The following is an 18889-nucleotide window of genomic DNA, read 5'->3' as shown; positions in this document are numbered from 1 at the left end:
TCCATGATAAATGAGGATATTTTTGTCTATTATAATCCGGTACACATTGTTAAAACGTACCAACTGAAAAACAGGCGTACGCGTGTTAACAAACCCCTATATATATATATATATATATATATATATATATATATATATATATATTACAAAGAAATATTATACTAAATTAAAAAGTATAATATAGTACAAACAATAATTATGTTTACCATATATACCTCTAAGCTTACATAATTAAGGTGATAATTTTAAAAGAGAAAACAAACACATACACAAACAGACAAAGACAGAAGGATAAGTTAAAGTACCAAAAGAACATTCATACATTTTAAAACAATAATGTCACATACATACTTAGCCATGTCAGAATAATCATATCAACTTTACACTTCGACCATCTGAATACATATATTGATGTCAGACTCATGGGAACTTGTCCCGTGTGTGGTAAAATAACTCGCCCATATCATATTACCATTCTATCAAACTACCACACACAAAGGTTAAGCTATTAAACATTTATGGTCAATACATCCAAGATTTACCACACCAAACCATCAATTTGACATGTCATACAATACACTATTACAACATTCAACCATGGTTCCATACAATTTTCACATACCAAATGAAGTGAAGAAAAAAGGAAAAAGACATAATAGATACTCATTTTCTGTATGTTATTTCTTGTCAAAAAAGTAAAATTTATAACCCAAAAAATACAATTCAAGAGTTACAAATAATTAAATCAATAACGAGTAATTGTAACAAATAAATCAAACAATCAATCATATGAGTAATTGTAGCAAATCAATGGACATAAATTTATTCATAACACTCTCTCTTAATATCCATCCATGAGAGAATGTGTCTCCTTAAAACTTTACTAGGAAAAATCCTTTGGGATAAAAACGTAGTGAAATAAATAAAAAGTTTAAATCCTTTTTTGGTCCCTAAGTTATAAGCTGGTGTTCAGTTTAGTCCTCACTTTTAAAAATGTCAACCTTTGGTCCCTAAGTTATAAAAAAATGTATCAAATTAGTCCTAGCCGTTAACGAAATCAATGACATATGTACCAAGGTGCCATCCAGATATGGAGATTTTGCAACCTTCAAAGAGCCCACAAAAGAATATAGATGAGACTGATTTGATATATATTTCATTGATTTCGTTAACTGTTGGGACTGGTTTGATACATTTTTTATAACTTAGGGACCAAAGGTTGACATTTTTAAAAGCGGTGACTAAACTGAACACCAGCTTATAACTTAAGGACCAAAAAAGGATTTAAACCTAAAAAAAATATATCATTCTTTATTCTTTAATACAATATTGTTTATCACATTATATTTTTCCCCTCATGTAAACTTACATCATTAAGACAACAAAGTTCAATCTTGTTAATCAATTGCTCAAAATTTCTCCTTGACAAAGACTTTGTAAATAGATTTGTTAGATTTTCACATGAATGAATCTCTTAGATTTCTATATCACCTTTTCAATTGAACAATGTAATATTGTTTTCATATATAGTTGCTGATTTCATTTTTCCTGATGATAAACTCCAAGTTTGTCGCATATGTTGAATTATAGACATTAACAAAAAAATTCACAACTTACCTTGTGAATGCTAAACTTTTTGTATGATTTGATGATGTTGTTGTTATGGTTTGTTTCAGAGAATGCCATGAAATCATTGTGCCACCACATATAAATAAATATCTTGTTTATAATCAACTATTTTGAGGAGATCTAATAAATGACTTGCATCTACATAACTTATTAGATTTGATTTTGAATAATTTGGATAAAATAAACTCATATTCATAATACTCTTAAGGTATCATAGTATAGGTTTTACTCTGGTCCAACGTCTACTTCTAAGTGAATAACTATATTTTGCTTAACAAATTTACAACAAATGTTGTATTAGGTCGAGTATAATTAGTAAGTTACATTAATGTTCATATAACATTAAGATATTGTACTTCTGGACTAAGAAGTTCTTAATCATTTTCATGAGGTTAGTATAATGGATGTGACTTGTCCATATAGAACTTTTTAAATACCTTAATTATATAAGCCTCTTGATGTACAAAAAAACCCTTTATTTAAATACATAATTTACAATCCAAAACAAAAAATTGTCCTTCCAAAATCCTTCATCTCAAATTCTTTCTTCAAATAATCAAATTGTTTTTGTGAGCTCATTAGGAGTTTCAACAATGTTTATGTCATCTACATAACAATTATGAGAAATTCATTTTATGGTCTTTTTCATATAAATACAAGGACAAGTAAGACTATTTCTATATCATTATTTTAACAAGTACTCACTAAGACGGTTATAATACATATGTTCTTATTGCTCTAATCCATAAAAGGATTTGTTCAATTTCATTGAATAATCTTATTTAGAATTTGCATTGTTGGACAAATTAAATCCTTCAAGGAGTTTCATATAAATATTATTCTAAAGAGAATTGTATAAATAAGTTGTAAGAACATCCATTAGATGTATATGCATATCTTCTTGTGCTATTAGGCTAGTCAAATATTATTGCATCTAATACTAGTGAACATGTCTCTTCAAAAGTCAAGACCAGGTTTTTGTGAAAAACCTTAGGCAACCGTGCTTTATATTTAACAATTTCACCTTTCTCATTTTGTTTTTGAGCAAAAATCCATTTATATCCAATGAGTTTTACATTATCAAGTGTGTGAACTACAAAAATAACAACCTTTTGTTTATCAAGTAAATCTAATTGTGTTTGTATTGCATCTTTTCATTTTGACCAATCATTTCTTTATCAACAATCTTCAATGGTCATTGGTTCTTGTTTCTCATTGTCATTCATAACATTCATTGTTATATTATATGCAAAAGTCTTATCAATGTTGACTTTATTTTGATTCCATATTATCTTATTTATCACATAATTTATTAAAATGTTTTCATTTTTAACAATTTGGGATACTTGAGATTTTTTAGAACCAAATCATTGATTATGTCAAATAAATCTTTTGAGTTTCTATCTTTTAAGTCATCTTGCCTTTAAGTTATTTTCTCATTGGAAAATTAATATCAATTTTATTTAGAACATTTAACAACTTGTCTATGTGGTTTAATTACTCTTTTTGTGTTAATAAAAATATATAGTAATTAACGGACTAATTTTACAAATGAATTATCTTCTCAACTTCAAATTTCATTCTTTTATATTCTTTTATATGAAGATAAATATAAAATAATAATTTATTTCAACTAATATTTTTTTCAATTATTTTATTTTTTCTCTACTGTCAAAAAAATTTATTCACGGAAAACAGTAAGAAAATCAAACTGTAAATAAGTCTTCTAGTTCAAAATATTCTTTTTACATTGAAATAATTCAACTGATCATGTTGAAATCTGTTCTAACAAAAATGTAAGTAACTTAAATAAAAAACAAAAGTACAGTAAATTCTTTTAACTTAAAGTAAATTTGAAGGAAACGACGACCTTATGCTAAAACAATTATATCCTTTTGTCATGGAAGTGTTATTTTATTTAGGGTTAAATATGTTTTTAATCCTTATATTTGGGACGATTTTGGTTTTAGTCCATTTTCAAACTAAGCTACAATTTAGTTTTTCAACTTTAGAAAATTCTGGTTTTAGTCATTTTTACCAAATTTTTTTAACATTATTTGTTGTTTCAAGCACGTTTCATTATAGCATTTGGAGTCACATTTTTGCTTCAATGTTAACTGAGAAACGTGCTTAAAACAACAAATAATGTTAAAAAAATTTGGTAAAAAAGACTAAAACGAGAGTTTTCTAAAGTTGAAAGACTAAATTGCACCTTAGTTTAAAAATGGACTAAAACCAAAATCGCCCAAAAGTATAATAAAGTGGTTATAAATGATTGATCTTTCGAATAAAAAAATAATTTTCGGTTACATAATATAAAAATAATAACAAAATATAAATTAATATACATTTTTCTATCTTTTGTTAGAATACCCTTTTATATTATAAAATGTTAATTAAATCAAAACTAATTACAAAATCAGCTATAAAACAAACTTAAAACTAATTTTTGAATTCATAAACTTTATATTAACATTTGAACATTTCATCAATATTTGAGTATCAAATTAGATCTCTATCTATCAAGACAATACAAAATTGTTGAACCATGATACAATATAAATTCAAGTATAATAAAATTAGTATAAAATTATTAATTATTTTTATCTTCTACAATGCATTTATTTATTTAACATTCTTTACTTCTTTTTACCTCTTCAAAAACTTTAAAATATTTTAAAAAATTTGTTAGACGAACTTTTTTTTATGAAAGTTGAAATTAATTTTCTATGACCTCTGCATCCGTTATAAATATAGACAACATAAAAAGTATTTAAAAAAAAAAGATGTTTTATATATTCCAGTAAATTAATAAAGTTTGTTACACCAATTCACTATCTTACTTATAACTAGCCTATTTTGACTGTCTTACTTTATAAATAGCCTATTTTCTTATCACTATGTTGGTGATCTTATTTCTAACAGAAAAATCTAATACAATTTCACAAAATATATTTTTTTTCTTCTACTCCTATTAACATGTTCCTATGTATTTTTATATTTAATAAAATGATTTAGTCTCAATTTCATGCTTAAAAATAATAATAATGTACCTTAATGTTCCAAAAGACAGTATATTATACATATACATACATATTCATATACATATATATATATATATATATATATATATATATATATATATATAACTCCACAAATTTAGTGCAATGTATTGTATATCTAAAAAAGGAGTGGAAATGGGTGACTCATATCATATCAAAGGGTCAAACATTAACACTTGAATACTATATATATATATGAGTGTAAGTAGTTGATTGGTGATTAGTGACGTTCAACAAATTCAACTTATATATGCCATGCATGTCACTGTCCCATTATATTTTCTGTCCCCATTACACCATCATGATCAAATTCAAACTTCTCAAACCTAATTTATACTATAAATGAATTAGTTTAATCAAAATCTCCTATTTAACTGTATATTTAATTTAATGTCAAACTGAGTTGAATATAAATATGTGACTTGCATCAAAATTAAGATGATTAGGGCAAATTTCATTTTTCATGTCCAAAATGTATGTTTGATGTCTCTTAACAAAGAATTTAAACATTCTTGAGATTAATTTACTAGTGTGTAAAAATTCTCATTCATGATATATGTTACTTTTATGTTTATGACAAAAACTATTCTGATATATGTTTATCATACCCACGTTATTTGAATTTTAAAATCAAAATATCACAATAGTTAAAGAGAGAAACATGATGATATATAGTTTAATTCCAAATTTTAATTATTTTGATATAATTTATTTATAAAACGACAATGAATAACACCATCATTATTTACAACAATCACTAGAGTGACCTATCCATTGTAATTTGAGTTAAAATTTTCAAATTGATATTATCAACAATGAAAAAATTATTTTAGTATCATGGTAATACACATTTTTCTATCATAATGATTATAACTTCTAATGTTTACCCATTCCTAATTCATCATTTGCGTCCAATTTATATCCTTTTAAGAAAGTAAATTAAAGGGAAATGAATAAAAATTGAAGAAGTTCATAATTTTGGAAAAAAATATGTTTTATCTTAATTTTGTTTGAAGAATAATATGGTAAAAACATAAACATTACACTAAAAATGATCTTTTTAACAACAAAATTTTAAGAGTGTTTGTGAGACTATAAATGGTTAACAAACATTCATTGAACAAATGCTATCTTTTTCATATCTAAAAGTGACACACCTTAGATAACATTTCCTTAAAATACAACTTTATTAAAGAAGGTTGAACCATAACAAAAAGGAAATCCATTACATTCTATAAAAACAAATCCACATCATGGATTTGAGTATATAATATCCGAATCTCAACAATACGTCCTTTTCAGAAAGATTTACAAAGGCTTATCATTCCCTCTTCGTTTTATTCAACTCTTTTGTTTCCTTCTTTTTCTCATACGTAACATTTTCTTCGTATTCCACCTTTTAAATTTGAGTATTGTGTCCTTCCATGAGAGTAGCTTGAAATCAAAGTGTTATTAGTCACGTAACTATGGGCACCAAACTGTTGCCATAGTTCATCGTGTAAGAACCCTTAGGTCCTTTTGTTTTCCTTTCTTCATTTACTTCATCATCCTTCTCTTTCTCTTTGATTTTTTAGTTTCTCTTTATTATTTTTCTGATTTTCTATAATTGTTTCTCAGCATTATCTGAAACATTCTTTTATTCTTTTCTCCAATGTAGATCGTTAGTTAGAAAGTGATTTAAGGTATCTTCAATCAACTGAAATTGAAATTTGAGTTATTAATAAGTTTTTTTTTCTCTTAAATCCTTTTATTCTTACTTATTATTTTATAGGTTAGTAATTCAAGATTTCACTATTCCTTTCCATTAAAATAATTATTCTTTCAACCAGTCTAACTTTTAATGAGAGTTTAGTTGATTTGATGATGCTTCTTTAGATTTCTAGAAGTTTTAGTGTGCTTTCAAGTCCTCCTTTTTATATAACTTGAGAAACAAGCAATTATTAGATAAGAGAATCAATCATCATAGAAAAATTTAGTTTATATGATAAAATTAATTATATACATTTATATTTATTAATTTATTATTGCATTCACTGTTATCGGTATAGAAATTTTTTTGATAGGTCAATAAGGAAGAATAACTGCATTAGACAAATTTTGTTGGAAATCTAAACGTAAGTCCAAGTCCATATTAGATAGAAATGAGAAAGTAGAACATTATATAAAGGTAAAGTATCCATTAACTCATCGCTTTAAGATTTTGGATAAAAAATAGTGTCAATCTCTTACGTGGTTGGATTCAAATCTCATTAGTGTTTGTATCTTCTCGGTGAACCTCCTTCTTGATAGACCCAATAGTGGTATCGATAGTTTGTCTTGGTGACCGACTTAGAGTATAATGGTCCTTATATCGAAAGTCTTCCTGGTGAATGGTTATAGGTAAGCGAATCTCGTTAAGAACGACGGTACGAAAGACTACTTATAGTTGTGGTTGGTTCTATATAAAGGTGAAGACTGACGAAGGATTCCAGATAAGTGAGTACCATTAAGATAAACAGCGGTACAAAGGACTACTCGTGATTGTGATAAAAATATAGTTGAAAGATGTTATAAAAAATGATAAAATTATTTTATGAACATATTGGTTTTATATATACTGCTTAAGTGATGTTCAAACAATGATCATCAACTTAGATGTAGATTTTATCACTTAAGCATTCACTTAATTGAGTGATAATTTTATTGCGCACGTTGTGGTTTGGAATTTGAGTCAAATATATGTTGCATTAGTTATTTGTCCTCTAAAGCAAACTTTTATTTGCTCAAGGCACAACTTCAGGAAGGAAAAATCAATATTAAGTTACTTTTGTTTAGTTGTTTTAATATGAATATTTAAATGATATCTTTCGATAAAATGCAAGTTCACTTTTGAGATCCACTTAAAATATTGTAATTTATATAACTTTAAAACTTATCCTATTGTATTTTGTTTTTGTAAACTCAATCGTTTATAACTATAATTATAATTATATATATAATTTTGATAGTGATTATGAGATGTTACGTTACTACAGTGAATTTTTATCCTACCAATAAATAATTTTTAAAGTAATTATCACAAAAATCCTTGTTACATATACAACTTTGAAATTAAACGCGGTCCCATTTCTTTAGATTGAGCAAATCTTTACAATGTAACTAAAATAGTATAATGTATTGATAGGAAAAAAAACTTTGCGTACTAGCTAGGAACAAATGTGTTGTTATTATTATGTTCTCATTTACAACTTAAATAAATCACATTAACTTTTACTACCTTATTAAAGGCAAATTCAATTGAATAATCACCATCAATGTATTCCAATTAAATTCTATTTTAAATAACAAGGAGAAAAAACAAGTTTCTTATACATTTCTTATATTTGCTTATGATTATGAAGTATTTCTGTATAGTAATGTGGAGTTTTTAGTTTTTTTTAGTCGTAAAAGAATTTGGGAATTGAAAGATTCGTTGTTAGTGTGGTCATAGAAAGTTAACGTGACTTTGAAAGAAAATGTAGAAAGTTAACGTTGGTGTGTGGACACGATGAAGGAAATGAATTTGGGAACATTACTTTAACTTGTTGCGTGGACATAGTAGTAGTATCATGTGGTCATATCATATAATAGGAATAATTAATAGATTATGTTCATTTTTTTATCAAATTATGTGGGTATTGCTGCACCACTTCACTAAAATCCACTTTTTTAGACATATATATAGCTTGCCAAACAAATGGCTTGTGAATAAATACAAAAGTATTTTAAATACTTAAAATGACTTTTCATATATGTCCTACTTTTACCTTACCCTTTATGATTTTGTGAAGCTATGCAATGGTTAACACTTTGGAATTGTTGCCTCCAATCCAAGTACGTAATCCAAATAAATGGTTAATTATGTCATTAACTTGGTTTAATGATAAATGAATAATTGTTATTAATGATTTATACAAAATGCTAAAATTATAAAAAAAAAAACTAATGTCTTATTATCAGTTTAAATTGATTAAGAAAATCAACTAATTAATTAAAACTATGTAAATTTTAATTGATTAAGAAAATAATCTAATCGATTAAAAGGGTTTCATCATACCAGGAAGATTGTTTTCTATTTTAATCGATTAAGAAAACACCTAATTAATTAAAATTGTGTGTAAGTTTTGATCGATGAAGAAAATAATCTAATCGATTAAAATTGACATATATGTGTTTTTGTTATATATAAGTGTTCCATTTCTTTGCAGACATGAAAAACATACTTTGGAGTTTTTAATTGTGAAACAAGAACATTCTTTGAGAGGCTTGGAGCATTCTTGGAGAAGCCAAACATCAATTGAGGAAATTGAAGTTGCAAGACTTCAAAAGTGAAAGAAAAGATGAAAGAAGGATCTAAGTTCTGGTTTCTTTGTAATATCAGAGGTGTACTATGTTTTGTTTTTCTGTAATTCTTTGTGAATTGTAGTTGTCTTTGCTATGTAGGTAAAATTCCTAGTGTGAGTGTGTAGCCTCACTCTTAAGAGTGTGTTTTTGGTTCATAGTGCGAATGTGTAGCCTCATCTTTAGGAGTTTGTTTGCGTTCTGATTAGAGATTTATAGTATATATGTGAATCTTGTGTTCTGTAATCTTGACACTTGTTATTAATGGATTTTCTTTCAATGAAAGTTATTGGAAGAAGACAAATGTAAACTCTTGAAAAGTTAAACTAGTATAATTCTTTATGTTAATTTCTTTCCTTGTTCTTGCTTATTAATTTGTTAAATTTTTGAAGAGTTTTATAAACAAAAAAATTTTCAAAGAAGGATAAAAGTAGTTTTATATCAATTCACTATATTACTGTAATAATTTAACATGAATCAAACCCACTTTCACAATTTTAGTGAAGTAATTTCTAAAATAATTAATTTTTTTTTAATTGATTAACTTCCATTGATTTAAGTTTATAACTGTGTGGTTCCTTCCATGTTTAAATGTTTCTCTTGGATTAACCACAAAGACATTGTAACCATATCTCATATTCATAATTGAAATATCTACTTTTGATTTGAAACTTGGAGTAAATCTTGGTTGTCCAAGTGTTATTAATAAATAGTGCTATTACAAGTTGTGATGAATTTATAAAATCATTAACTTTAAACATTCTTAACTTTTAAGTGTTTGATTTTTAATGTCAGTATTCAATTTTAGAGATACTTATAAAGATGTTCTCATACTCAAGTTAATTTTTAACAGGGAAGATATTGTTTTCAGACAAGTAATTTAGTTTAGAATAATAACTAATAAATTTTTTATCTTGCGACTCAACTAATTATATTATTTTATTAGGTTTTTACTTGAATGGACGAATTAAGAAAGACCTCTATGAGTTGATAATGATTTACACATTCCTTTGTTCTTGTTTAAATTACATGTTTTGATGACAATGTTACATTGATCAGATTGTTGATCGTGTGTGGAGAATTCGATCTGTGTTGGTTGTCATTGTTCAAAATTCTAACTATTCACCGTGTGTTACCGGAATGCCAAAATAATTAGGATATTTCTTAAATTCTCTTAACTAATATTAAATTCATATTAGAGCTTTAAGATTTTGTTTTGAGTTCGATAAATTAAAGAGGCTAAATGTTAAAGAATCAACTATAATATAATTATGTGAATTTAATATTCATTCATGGTTAAGCGTGTTTAGTCTAGATTAATTATGGGATGGATGACTTTTCGGGAAGTTTTCTCGTAAAGTATATAAATGAGGACAAAGCACACAAAGTCTCGTGTTGATGTGTGGGGGCAGTCAGCACTCCCTGTAAGTTGCCGGGGTGTTACAAATGGTATCAGAGCCTAGCCTCTCCCAGTACGGTGTGGTTCGAGGACGAACCAGAGCGGAAGCTGGTGGGCATGTGACGCTCGGGCACTGACGAGGGCGGGGAGTGCGGGTCCTGGCAGGCTTCGAGTGGAAGGGGCACATGGACGAATCGAACATACACCGGAATGAGAGAGATCTAAAGATTGTATAGGTACGAGACTATACAGTTGAAGGATAGCTTAAAGAAATTGATTTGACTACTCATATCAACAAATGCATTTGCTTTTCGGTAGCCTAACCCATAAGAACTCCATAGTTAAACGTGCTTAACCTGGAGTAATTTGGGATGGGTGACCTTATGGTGTAAGTTGCCGGGAAGTCAACTATTAGGCCGACCACCAGGTTAACCACCTAAGTCGACTACCCAGGTCAACTACCAGGCCGACCACATGGTTAGATTATCAACTATAATAATTCATTAAAATCTTAATACATATTAAGGTCTGATTGGGTTGTCATTAGGCCAGTGAAAGATAAAGACTCATTACAACTATTATATAAAGGTGGTATGACTTTACATCATCATGCAAATAATATGCATATTTAGCCGTCCAACGATCATCTACTGACAGCATCAAAGTGTCTTTTATAGGTACCTTCTTCCCACTTGGTTTGGATGAGTGGAACAAAATCTAGTCGAACTTCCCAACTATTTGACCAATCTCCTCAATAACCTATCTGATTTGTTACAATGTTTCAATCAATCTCCTACACGTCCTACTCAGTCCATTACAATGTTCCTCGATCATCTTCAACATCAAATACGGCCTGAGATCCCTACAACCCCAAACATACTTGAAGAAGAGTAATAATATTAAAACTCTAATGCTTGTTGACCATAATTCCTCAAGTATTGTGTGATACATTTCATTATTTTTTCCGTGTATACACTCTTTAGTGGTAAACATTTTCATGATAATTTTTCTTTCTCTTTGAGTCTTTATTTTATCATTTTACTAATATTCTTATTGAAATTTACGTGTTATAAAAGTGGATAAATACCAAATTAATATTGAGATCATTATCACCTCACGCTGTGTTTTCTATAGTACTTAATCACTTATTGCAAGAGATTTAAGTTTCAAATTGAAGTAAGATATCATCATAGGTCGATTTATATGGATTAACAGCTCAACACGCAATAACTAACACTGCTTTTCTATATCCATTTTTTCATGTTCACTGCTCTTACTCAGCAGTAAATTTATGTTATAATAAACAAGTTGACCGATAAAATTTATCATATTTTATTTAATTTTAATTTAAATAATCCAAACACCAAAATATAATTACTGTATCATGTCACTAAACTTTACCTAATTCCATTGAAAGCTCAAATCATAGACCAAACAGAGAGACATATATATATATCAGTTAGCACTGTGGTTTGTTTGTTGCCAAGAACTTGTGCAGAGGATGCTGACGTAAATTTGCACGACTTTTGTCATTAATTTTCCAGAATGTAGTGTTTCTTTGATGCTACAAATTATACGTTTAATTTTGTATCAGTGTAGCAGTTTGGTTTGATAAAACTAAAACTTACAACATGGATGATTTGCTTCTGAAAACATTTTTTCTAGAAAATCTTGTATTATGTTTTGGACATTATTAACGTAATTTCAATCACATTATCAGCTATTTTGAGCTTAACAAAGTATTTAACCAAGAGTTATAGAGAGTTTTATTACAAAAATAAAAAATGACAAATATGGAAACTTCCATAAGCACGGAATTGATATTGCTTTTGCTTTAGTTCTATGCTTATTTTTGATGTACCAGTTACATGCTCTTTTTATCTGGCTTGTTGCTTTGTTTGTAGTTTCCTTCTAGGAAGGAAATTTCTGTAGAAAATGCCAAGACAATGACATTTACCTCTTTATAAGAAAAATGGAGTTATGTCAATTAATTTGATAAACTAAACCTTTTTAGTACATTACTTCATTTCTCTTCTGGTGAGTTTATTCATCAACCTACCTAAATTTCACTAACTGATAAACTTGCCTAGTTTAAGGGCTTTTTATTTTCAAATAAGGAACAGTTTTGATCAAATTTTTATATTAATTGCAGCTTTCTTTGACCATTTTAAACACACAATTCAAGCATCAATATAGTATATTTTGAATAGACAAGTTAATTAAATGTTGTCCAAATCTAGAACCCAAATCATTGATATACAACGAATTGTTTAACCATGAAGTCAATTCTTTATAAGCAAATTAAGTTCAAAAGTAAAATGATTTTTGACATACATATAAAACATTATTTCTTAATTTTTTTTATAATAATTACTGTTTTTACATTTACTATTAATTCTTATAAAAGGAAGTAAAGAAAAATAGTCTATATTTTGAAGTAAAATGGAGTGAGTAGTCAAGAAGGAAGTAAAAATGATGATGAGTTGTTTTGTTTCAGAAAGCATTGAGTGAGAAGGAGACAAAACACTAATATGGCCGGCACACTTGAAAGAACAAAGTCCCATGTTGTGTGAAACAAGAAACGCGCGTGAACTCAATCCAATCTCATTCTTAATAAATAAAAAAAAAAAAGAAGAAAAAGTGCACAAGAAAGAAAGAGGACATTTGTCCTAACCATTGTGAATTTTGATATTCTTGGACCAAACTCTCAACCGCCTGAACTATCTTCCCAACCTCACCTCTTTCTCTCATCTTCAAACAAAAATCTTTGCTTTTTCAATTCTTCACCCTGAAAAAGGGAGAGAGACAAGACAATCATGGCCCAGTTTTGAATTGAAGGTGGTAAAAGACAGAAACAAAACATGGGTTCTTCTTCAAGAGTTGGCAGTAGCAGCTACGATTACTCCTTCAAGGTTCTTTTGATTGGTGATTCTGCTGTTGGCAAGAGTAGTCTTCTCCTCAGCTTCATCTCCAATTCTAACTCTATCCATGATCTCTCCCCCACCATTGGTACTTTCTTTTGCTTCTGTTCTGTCAATTTCGGTTCTTTTCTTCTTTCTTGCTTCGGAAAATGGAACAGGGTGGCACAGGATCGTGCTGTGTTCTTGCAAATTCAACGCCTTTATCAAGACTTCTGTCAAACAATGATGAGGGTCTCTTTTTGAAAACTTTTCATTTAAAGTGTTTCATAGACTCATGCATTCTTGTGGAAAGTGTTTACCGAGTCAACTCAGCTTTCTTTCAGTTTTCAGATATCTTTTGTGGACCTTTTGGTCTTTAATATTTTACTCTAATTTCAGGTTCCCTTTTATTTTTTATATCCGTATCTTCTTGTTGGACCATATGCCAATTTTTATTCTTTGGATTTGGTTTGACTTGAGCCGGAGAGACACTTTGGTTAACCCATTTTGCGAACAACTTTTCTGAATTGGGAAAAGAAATCTCTTGTATGGTCTGTCTAGAATTGAAATTGGACTTGGTCATATCTTAGAGAGGGTTTGATTTGTTTTTAATTTCCATTCAGTTGATATCCTTTTCCTAATAGCTACACCAGTACCTTCTTTTTTCACAAGGTTTTCAAGATTTTATTTTCATTACATTTCAAGATTCTGTTTCACCATTTGTGAGTGAAATTTTCTTCCCAGAATCTTGAAAAACAATGTGGCGTTTTTTTTTTAATTATTATGAATGTCATATTTGTTGAAATTTGCTAAATCACACATTTTTATTTTTTGAGGAATTTTATTTTCATTATCAGTATCTTATTTGAAAGTTGAAGCAATTGATCTTGTGCATGCATACAAACGCTTAAACAGCGCAATTGTCTTCTTCGGTTATACATTTGACCTTCTTTGTTCATGGTCTTTTATTTGTCTCTTACAGTTGGTTATGGTTTATTATAATTTTGAGGCATTTGACTTTAAATTTTATACTTCCCATATGATTAGTGCTTCATAGCATAAGGAATTTTGCAGAGTACTTTGTTGTGCCATCACACTGTTACATACTGAGCTGTTGGTTCTTGATTCATTTAAGGTGTGGATTTCAAGATAAAGTTTTTCACAGTTGCTGGTAAGAGACTGAAGCTCACTATTTGGGACACAGGTTAGAGATTTGTACTTTTTAATCATATTTTTGCTGAAGGATTTTCTCATGCGATTTATGCATGAAGAATGTTCCTTTTACTACCTCAGTTTTCTACTCACTGTGAACATTGTTGTAATGATATTGCTTAATACGTGGTTAAGAATTAGATCATCAAGTTTGTGTGTATGCAATAAGAACTCAAATAGGTTTCACCTTGTCAACGGATTATGACTTTCATTTAATGTTTGCAGCTGGTCAAGAGAGGTTTGGAACAGTAATAAGTTCTTATTACAGAGGTGCACATGGAATCATTCTTGGTATTCTATCTATATCTATGTTCTTGAAAATAATGCTTGTACTTGCACGAACATTTGCTTCTTTATGCTTTTTGAGTATTGCCTTTCGTGTCTGCATCTAATACCTTTTCTTTTTTTCTTTCTGTTTTCTATTTAGTCTATGATGTGACACGACGTGAGACATTTACAAATCTCATCGATATATGGGCAAAAGAAGTTGAGCTTTATTCTACTAATCATGATAGCATCAAAATTCTTGTTGGAAATAAGGTGGATAAGGTAAAAGACTGAAACCATAGAGCTTATGCTATCTTTTTTCTCATACTCTCTGATTTTGAAGTAATAGTTTGTTTTGGCATTGGAATAGAACTTCAATTTTTGTTCCTGAGTATTGTTTTCCTGCATTTCATTGTTTGGATTTTGAAGACTATCAGTTGTGTTATTTTTCAGGAGAGTGAAAGAGCTGTAAGCAAAGAAGAGGGAATGGCTCTTGCACAGCAACATAGATGCTTATTCCTAGAGTGTAGTGCTAAAACTAGAGAAAATGTTCAGCAATGCTTTAATGATCTCTCATTGAAGGTATATATATAGATATATGTATATAATCATATCTGATATTAAATCTCTTCTTTCTGTTCTTCATGTAATTCCTTAAATTTTCGACAACATGTGACTTGCTAAGTTCTATGTTCTTCCATTTAACATTTACAGATATTAGATGTGCCAGGTTTAAGGGAAAAGGGGTCTCTTGCAGTGAGAAGGCAAAATCAAAAACAGTTGTATGAGAAATCTCAAAGAGGTGGTTGCTGTTCTTAGTAAATATGCAGCACCATGATATGTTTAATAGATTTTTCAATAGGGATACTATAGTTACTGGCAGGTTTTTGTATCATATCAATTGTCACATTCAGATAGTTTGGATGATGAATTTTTAGTTTTATTATGTGACATTTTTACTTTCATGCCTATAAGTTAATTAGGTTCTTGTAAACATGTTTAGTTTATAACTATTAGAGAAAACTATCAATGAAAATGAAACATCGATAAAAAAAAAATGTAATAAAAAAGAATAATAATTATTAGAATGCGTTAATTAAGTTGGGGTGAGACTAGAGGCTTGATAAATATATTTTAGATATTTGTACAAATAGACTTGAAAATTACTCTTTTTTTTTGGTAAATTGAAGTCTATTTCATTTTTAATTGCTGATTGATCACTTAATATTAAAGTTTAAATAAGATAAGAATTTAAATAAGATTATTGCGGATTGAGGACTTGAAGAATCAACAAAAGAGTTTCTTCTTACATCTCAATTAATAATTAACATCAGAATTAACATTTTTAAGTGGTAATACTTTAATAATTTTTAATAAAAGTATTTTTAAACCTAATATTAGATATTTTATAGAGTTAAGATTTTAAACATATTCATTATATTGCAATTTTCACTTTTTAGAGTAACATCCCGTTATTATTTAGTCTTAAAATAATTATTTTCAACTAAGTTTTAAGAAAATTTTGATAATATAGAAAATTACAGATAATCATCATAAAAAAAATTAAGTTAAAATATTTAATATTAATAGCATAGTATTTATATAAGGATGTTTATCTAGTTATGGCATAAAGAATAAGATGTGAAGAACACTTGAGACGTTGGAATGTTATCACTTTACGTGCACGTTGGGATGTTATGATACATACTATCTTTTTGTATTTAGTTTTTGTTTGGATAGGGATATAGCTTTTTGAACCACTATTCTACTCAACTTCCACCCCTACTTCTGCTGAAATTTATCAATAAAATTATGTAAGAGAAAAAATAAACAATTACGTAAAAAATAAAATAATTCCGAGTTTTTAATACATTTTCATTAATAATAATATAGAGTATGTTATGATATTATAAATTGAACAACCCAGACTATAAAACATCTTAGAAAAATTATTAGTCTTATACAACTTCATCACTTATTTAATTATATGGCCCTGTGTTAAAATATGATCACAATAATATCAAACATTAGTAAATTTTCAACATTAATGATTTTTCTTTGGCCGGCTGTTATATTTGAAATGACTCTCGGATTTTTGTTCCTTACATGTTTAGCCGTTGATAAGTTCAAAGCTATTTAAGCTGTTATTCTTGAAAGCCAGCTATAATAAGAGGCACTGATATAGTCACATCCAAAGCAAGAGACTGTGGTGGCATTTCAATGGCTGCAGGTTTTGTTGCTCCTCAAATCAAACATGCTATCTGTGCAATTCTGGTGCTACCATTCTTAATCACAACAGCCATTGCTGCTGATATATTCCTTGATTGGCACGTTTCCACNGACTTCAATTTAAAACCTGTTTCTACTGATCAACCTGTGCGGATTATGAGTACCTTTCATCTGTTCATCTTTTTTTATTTGTCTTACTCATGCATTCTTCACTAATATTGTTGCTCATATATTTTNCAGGTAATAACAATCAATGGCATGTTCCCGGGACCCCTTATAAATGCAACAACAAATGATGTTATTCATGTCAATGTTTTCAATGGTTTAGATGATCCTTTGCTGTTTACGTGGTATTCTATACATACCTTTCTCTTTCTTTATCTCTTCAAATAATTAATTAGTCTTACTGATGATCACTTCCAAGATTCATATATTTTCATTTTGGTGTAGGAATGGTATACAACAAAGGTTGGATTCATGGCAAGATGGTGTTTCTGGCACAAACTGCCCCATTCCAGCTGGTTGGAATTGGACTTATGATTTCCAAGTTAAAGACCAGATTGGCACATTCTCCTATTTTCCTTCCATCAATTTCCTTAAAGCTGGTGGAGGGTTTGGTCCAATTCGAGTCAACAATCGACCTGTGATTAGTGTTCCTTTTCCAAAACCAGAGGCAGAATTTGATCTTCTGATTGGAGACTGGTACAGCACCAGCTACAAGGTAACTGACTGCTTTTTTGCCCTGTGACTATCGATACTCACTTTTAAACATTGATATTATTGTGCCTTTAGCAATTCCATGGAATGATACTTCATTTCCTGATCTTTAATTTATTGATAGTTGCTTATCTTGTATTTATTTTTTGTTGCTATTTCTGATTATTATTTCGACCAGGACATTAGGTACAGGTTGTCTACTGCTAAGGCTCTTCCTCCTGATTGGATGCTAATAAACGGCAAAAGACCGTATGTGAACAATTTTTCTGTGTCATATGAGTCTATCAATGTTACACAAGGTGAGAACTGAATAAGAGAAAGGCTAGTGACTCCCTTTATGATTTGATCATGTTGTCAATTAACTTAACTCCTTTAGGATGATGTGTCTCAGGAAAAACATATCTGCTAAGGATATCAAACGTAGGGACAACTTGGAGCTTCAACTTCAGGATTCAAAATCATCAATTGGTTTTGGTTGAAACTGAAGGTTCTTACGTCAATCAAATAGAGTTGGAGTCTCTTGATGTTCATGTAGGTCAATCCTATTCAGTTCTTGTCACAGCAAACGAAGATGCTGCTGATTACTACATAGTGGCCTCTCCTAAAATGAGTAATGTCACAGATAACAGCACTCTCGTCGGCGTTGCTGTGCTTCATTATGATAACTCTACCACACCAGCAAAAGGGTCTCTCCCAAGTGGTCCAGATCCCTTTGATGTGCAATTCTCCATCGACCAAGCAAAATCCATCAGGTAACTGCATGCCACAAAATGGTTCTTGTGCAGTGTAGCTCAAATTTCTTGCGTTTGTTTGTGTGCTTTCTTATTGTCAACATACTATAATGTTTGCAATATCAATAATTCCCCCAAAAAAGTTTTGAGCAGTTACGAAAACTTAGATCCTAGAGTCAATGTTTAGAACATATGCAAACATTCACATTGAGGTTTTACTTGAGTTAAAGGTGGAACCTGACCACTGGAGCTGCAAGGCCTAATCCTCAGGGAACGTTCAATGTTTCAAATGTGACAATATCTGAGACTTTCATTCTAAACGCGTCTGTAGCAACTATTGATGGATTATCTCGCTACACTGTCAACAATGTGTCTTACTTGACC

General features: G+C 29.3%; 2 protein-coding genes across 3 annotated transcripts in view; both read left to right on the top strand.

The window, feature by feature from the left end:
• The first annotated feature begins 13075 nt into the window (after window positions 1-13075).
• On the top strand, window positions 13076-15822 carry LOC106771313 (ras-related protein RABC2a). 2 transcript variants are annotated; one of them, XM_022785374.1, is made up of 6 exons: window positions 13076-13458; window positions 14485-14553; window positions 14787-14831; window positions 14989-15110; window positions 15282-15410; window positions 15543-15822. In XM_022785374.1, exons 1-6 carry the CDS (start codon window positions 13311-13313, stop codon window positions 15645-15647), a joined length of 618 nt encoding a protein of 205 aa, XP_022641095.1. In that variant the 5' UTR covers window positions 13076-13310; the 3' UTR covers window positions 15648-15822. The 2 variants fall into 2 exon arrangements, with proteins under 2 accessions (XP_022641095.1, XP_014512756.1); XM_014657270.2 differs by having other exon boundaries at window positions 13083-13458; window positions 14787-14852; window positions 15543-15793.
• Window positions 15823-16824: 1002 nt separating this feature from the next.
• LOC106770597 (monocopper oxidase-like protein SKU5) overlaps window positions 16825-18889 on the top strand; it is a 14211-nt gene continuing 12146 nt past the window's right edge. The window contains exons 1-5 of the mRNA XM_022785373.1: window positions 16825-17204; window positions 17298-17407; window positions 17508-17778; window positions 17953-18073; window positions 18166-18526. Coding sequence (XP_022641094.1) covers window positions 17049-17204; window positions 17298-17407; window positions 17508-17778; window positions 17953-18073; window positions 18166-18526 — 1019 coding nt within the window. The 5' untranslated portion in view covers window positions 16825-17048. The remainder of the gene's footprint in view (window positions 17205-17297; window positions 17408-17507; window positions 17779-17952; window positions 18074-18165; window positions 18527-18889) is intronic.

Source organism: Vigna radiata, chromosome 8, assembly GCF_000741045.1.
Source record: "Vigna radiata var. radiata cultivar VC1973A chromosome 8, Vradiata_ver6, whole genome shotgun sequence".
NCBI lineage: Eukaryota > Viridiplantae > Streptophyta > Magnoliopsida > Fabales > Fabaceae > Vigna > Vigna radiata.
This window is presented reverse-complemented; position numbering and strand designations above follow the sequence as displayed.

Bases quoted from the DNA above. Each gene is read 5' to 3' on its own strand.
- LOC106771313 (XM_014657270.2), top strand. From the start codon at position 13,311: ATGGGTTCTTCTTCAAGAGTTGGCAGTAGCAGCTACGATTACTCCTTC. The intron at 14,554-14,786 runs GTTAGAGATTTG...TAATGTTTGCAG, and splicing joins GCTCACTATTTGGGACACAG to CTGGTCAAGAGAGGTTTGGA. The intron at 15,111-15,281 runs GTAAAAGACTGA...GTTATTTTTCAG, and splicing joins TTGGAAATAAGGTGGATAAG to GAGAGTGAAAGAGCTGTAAG.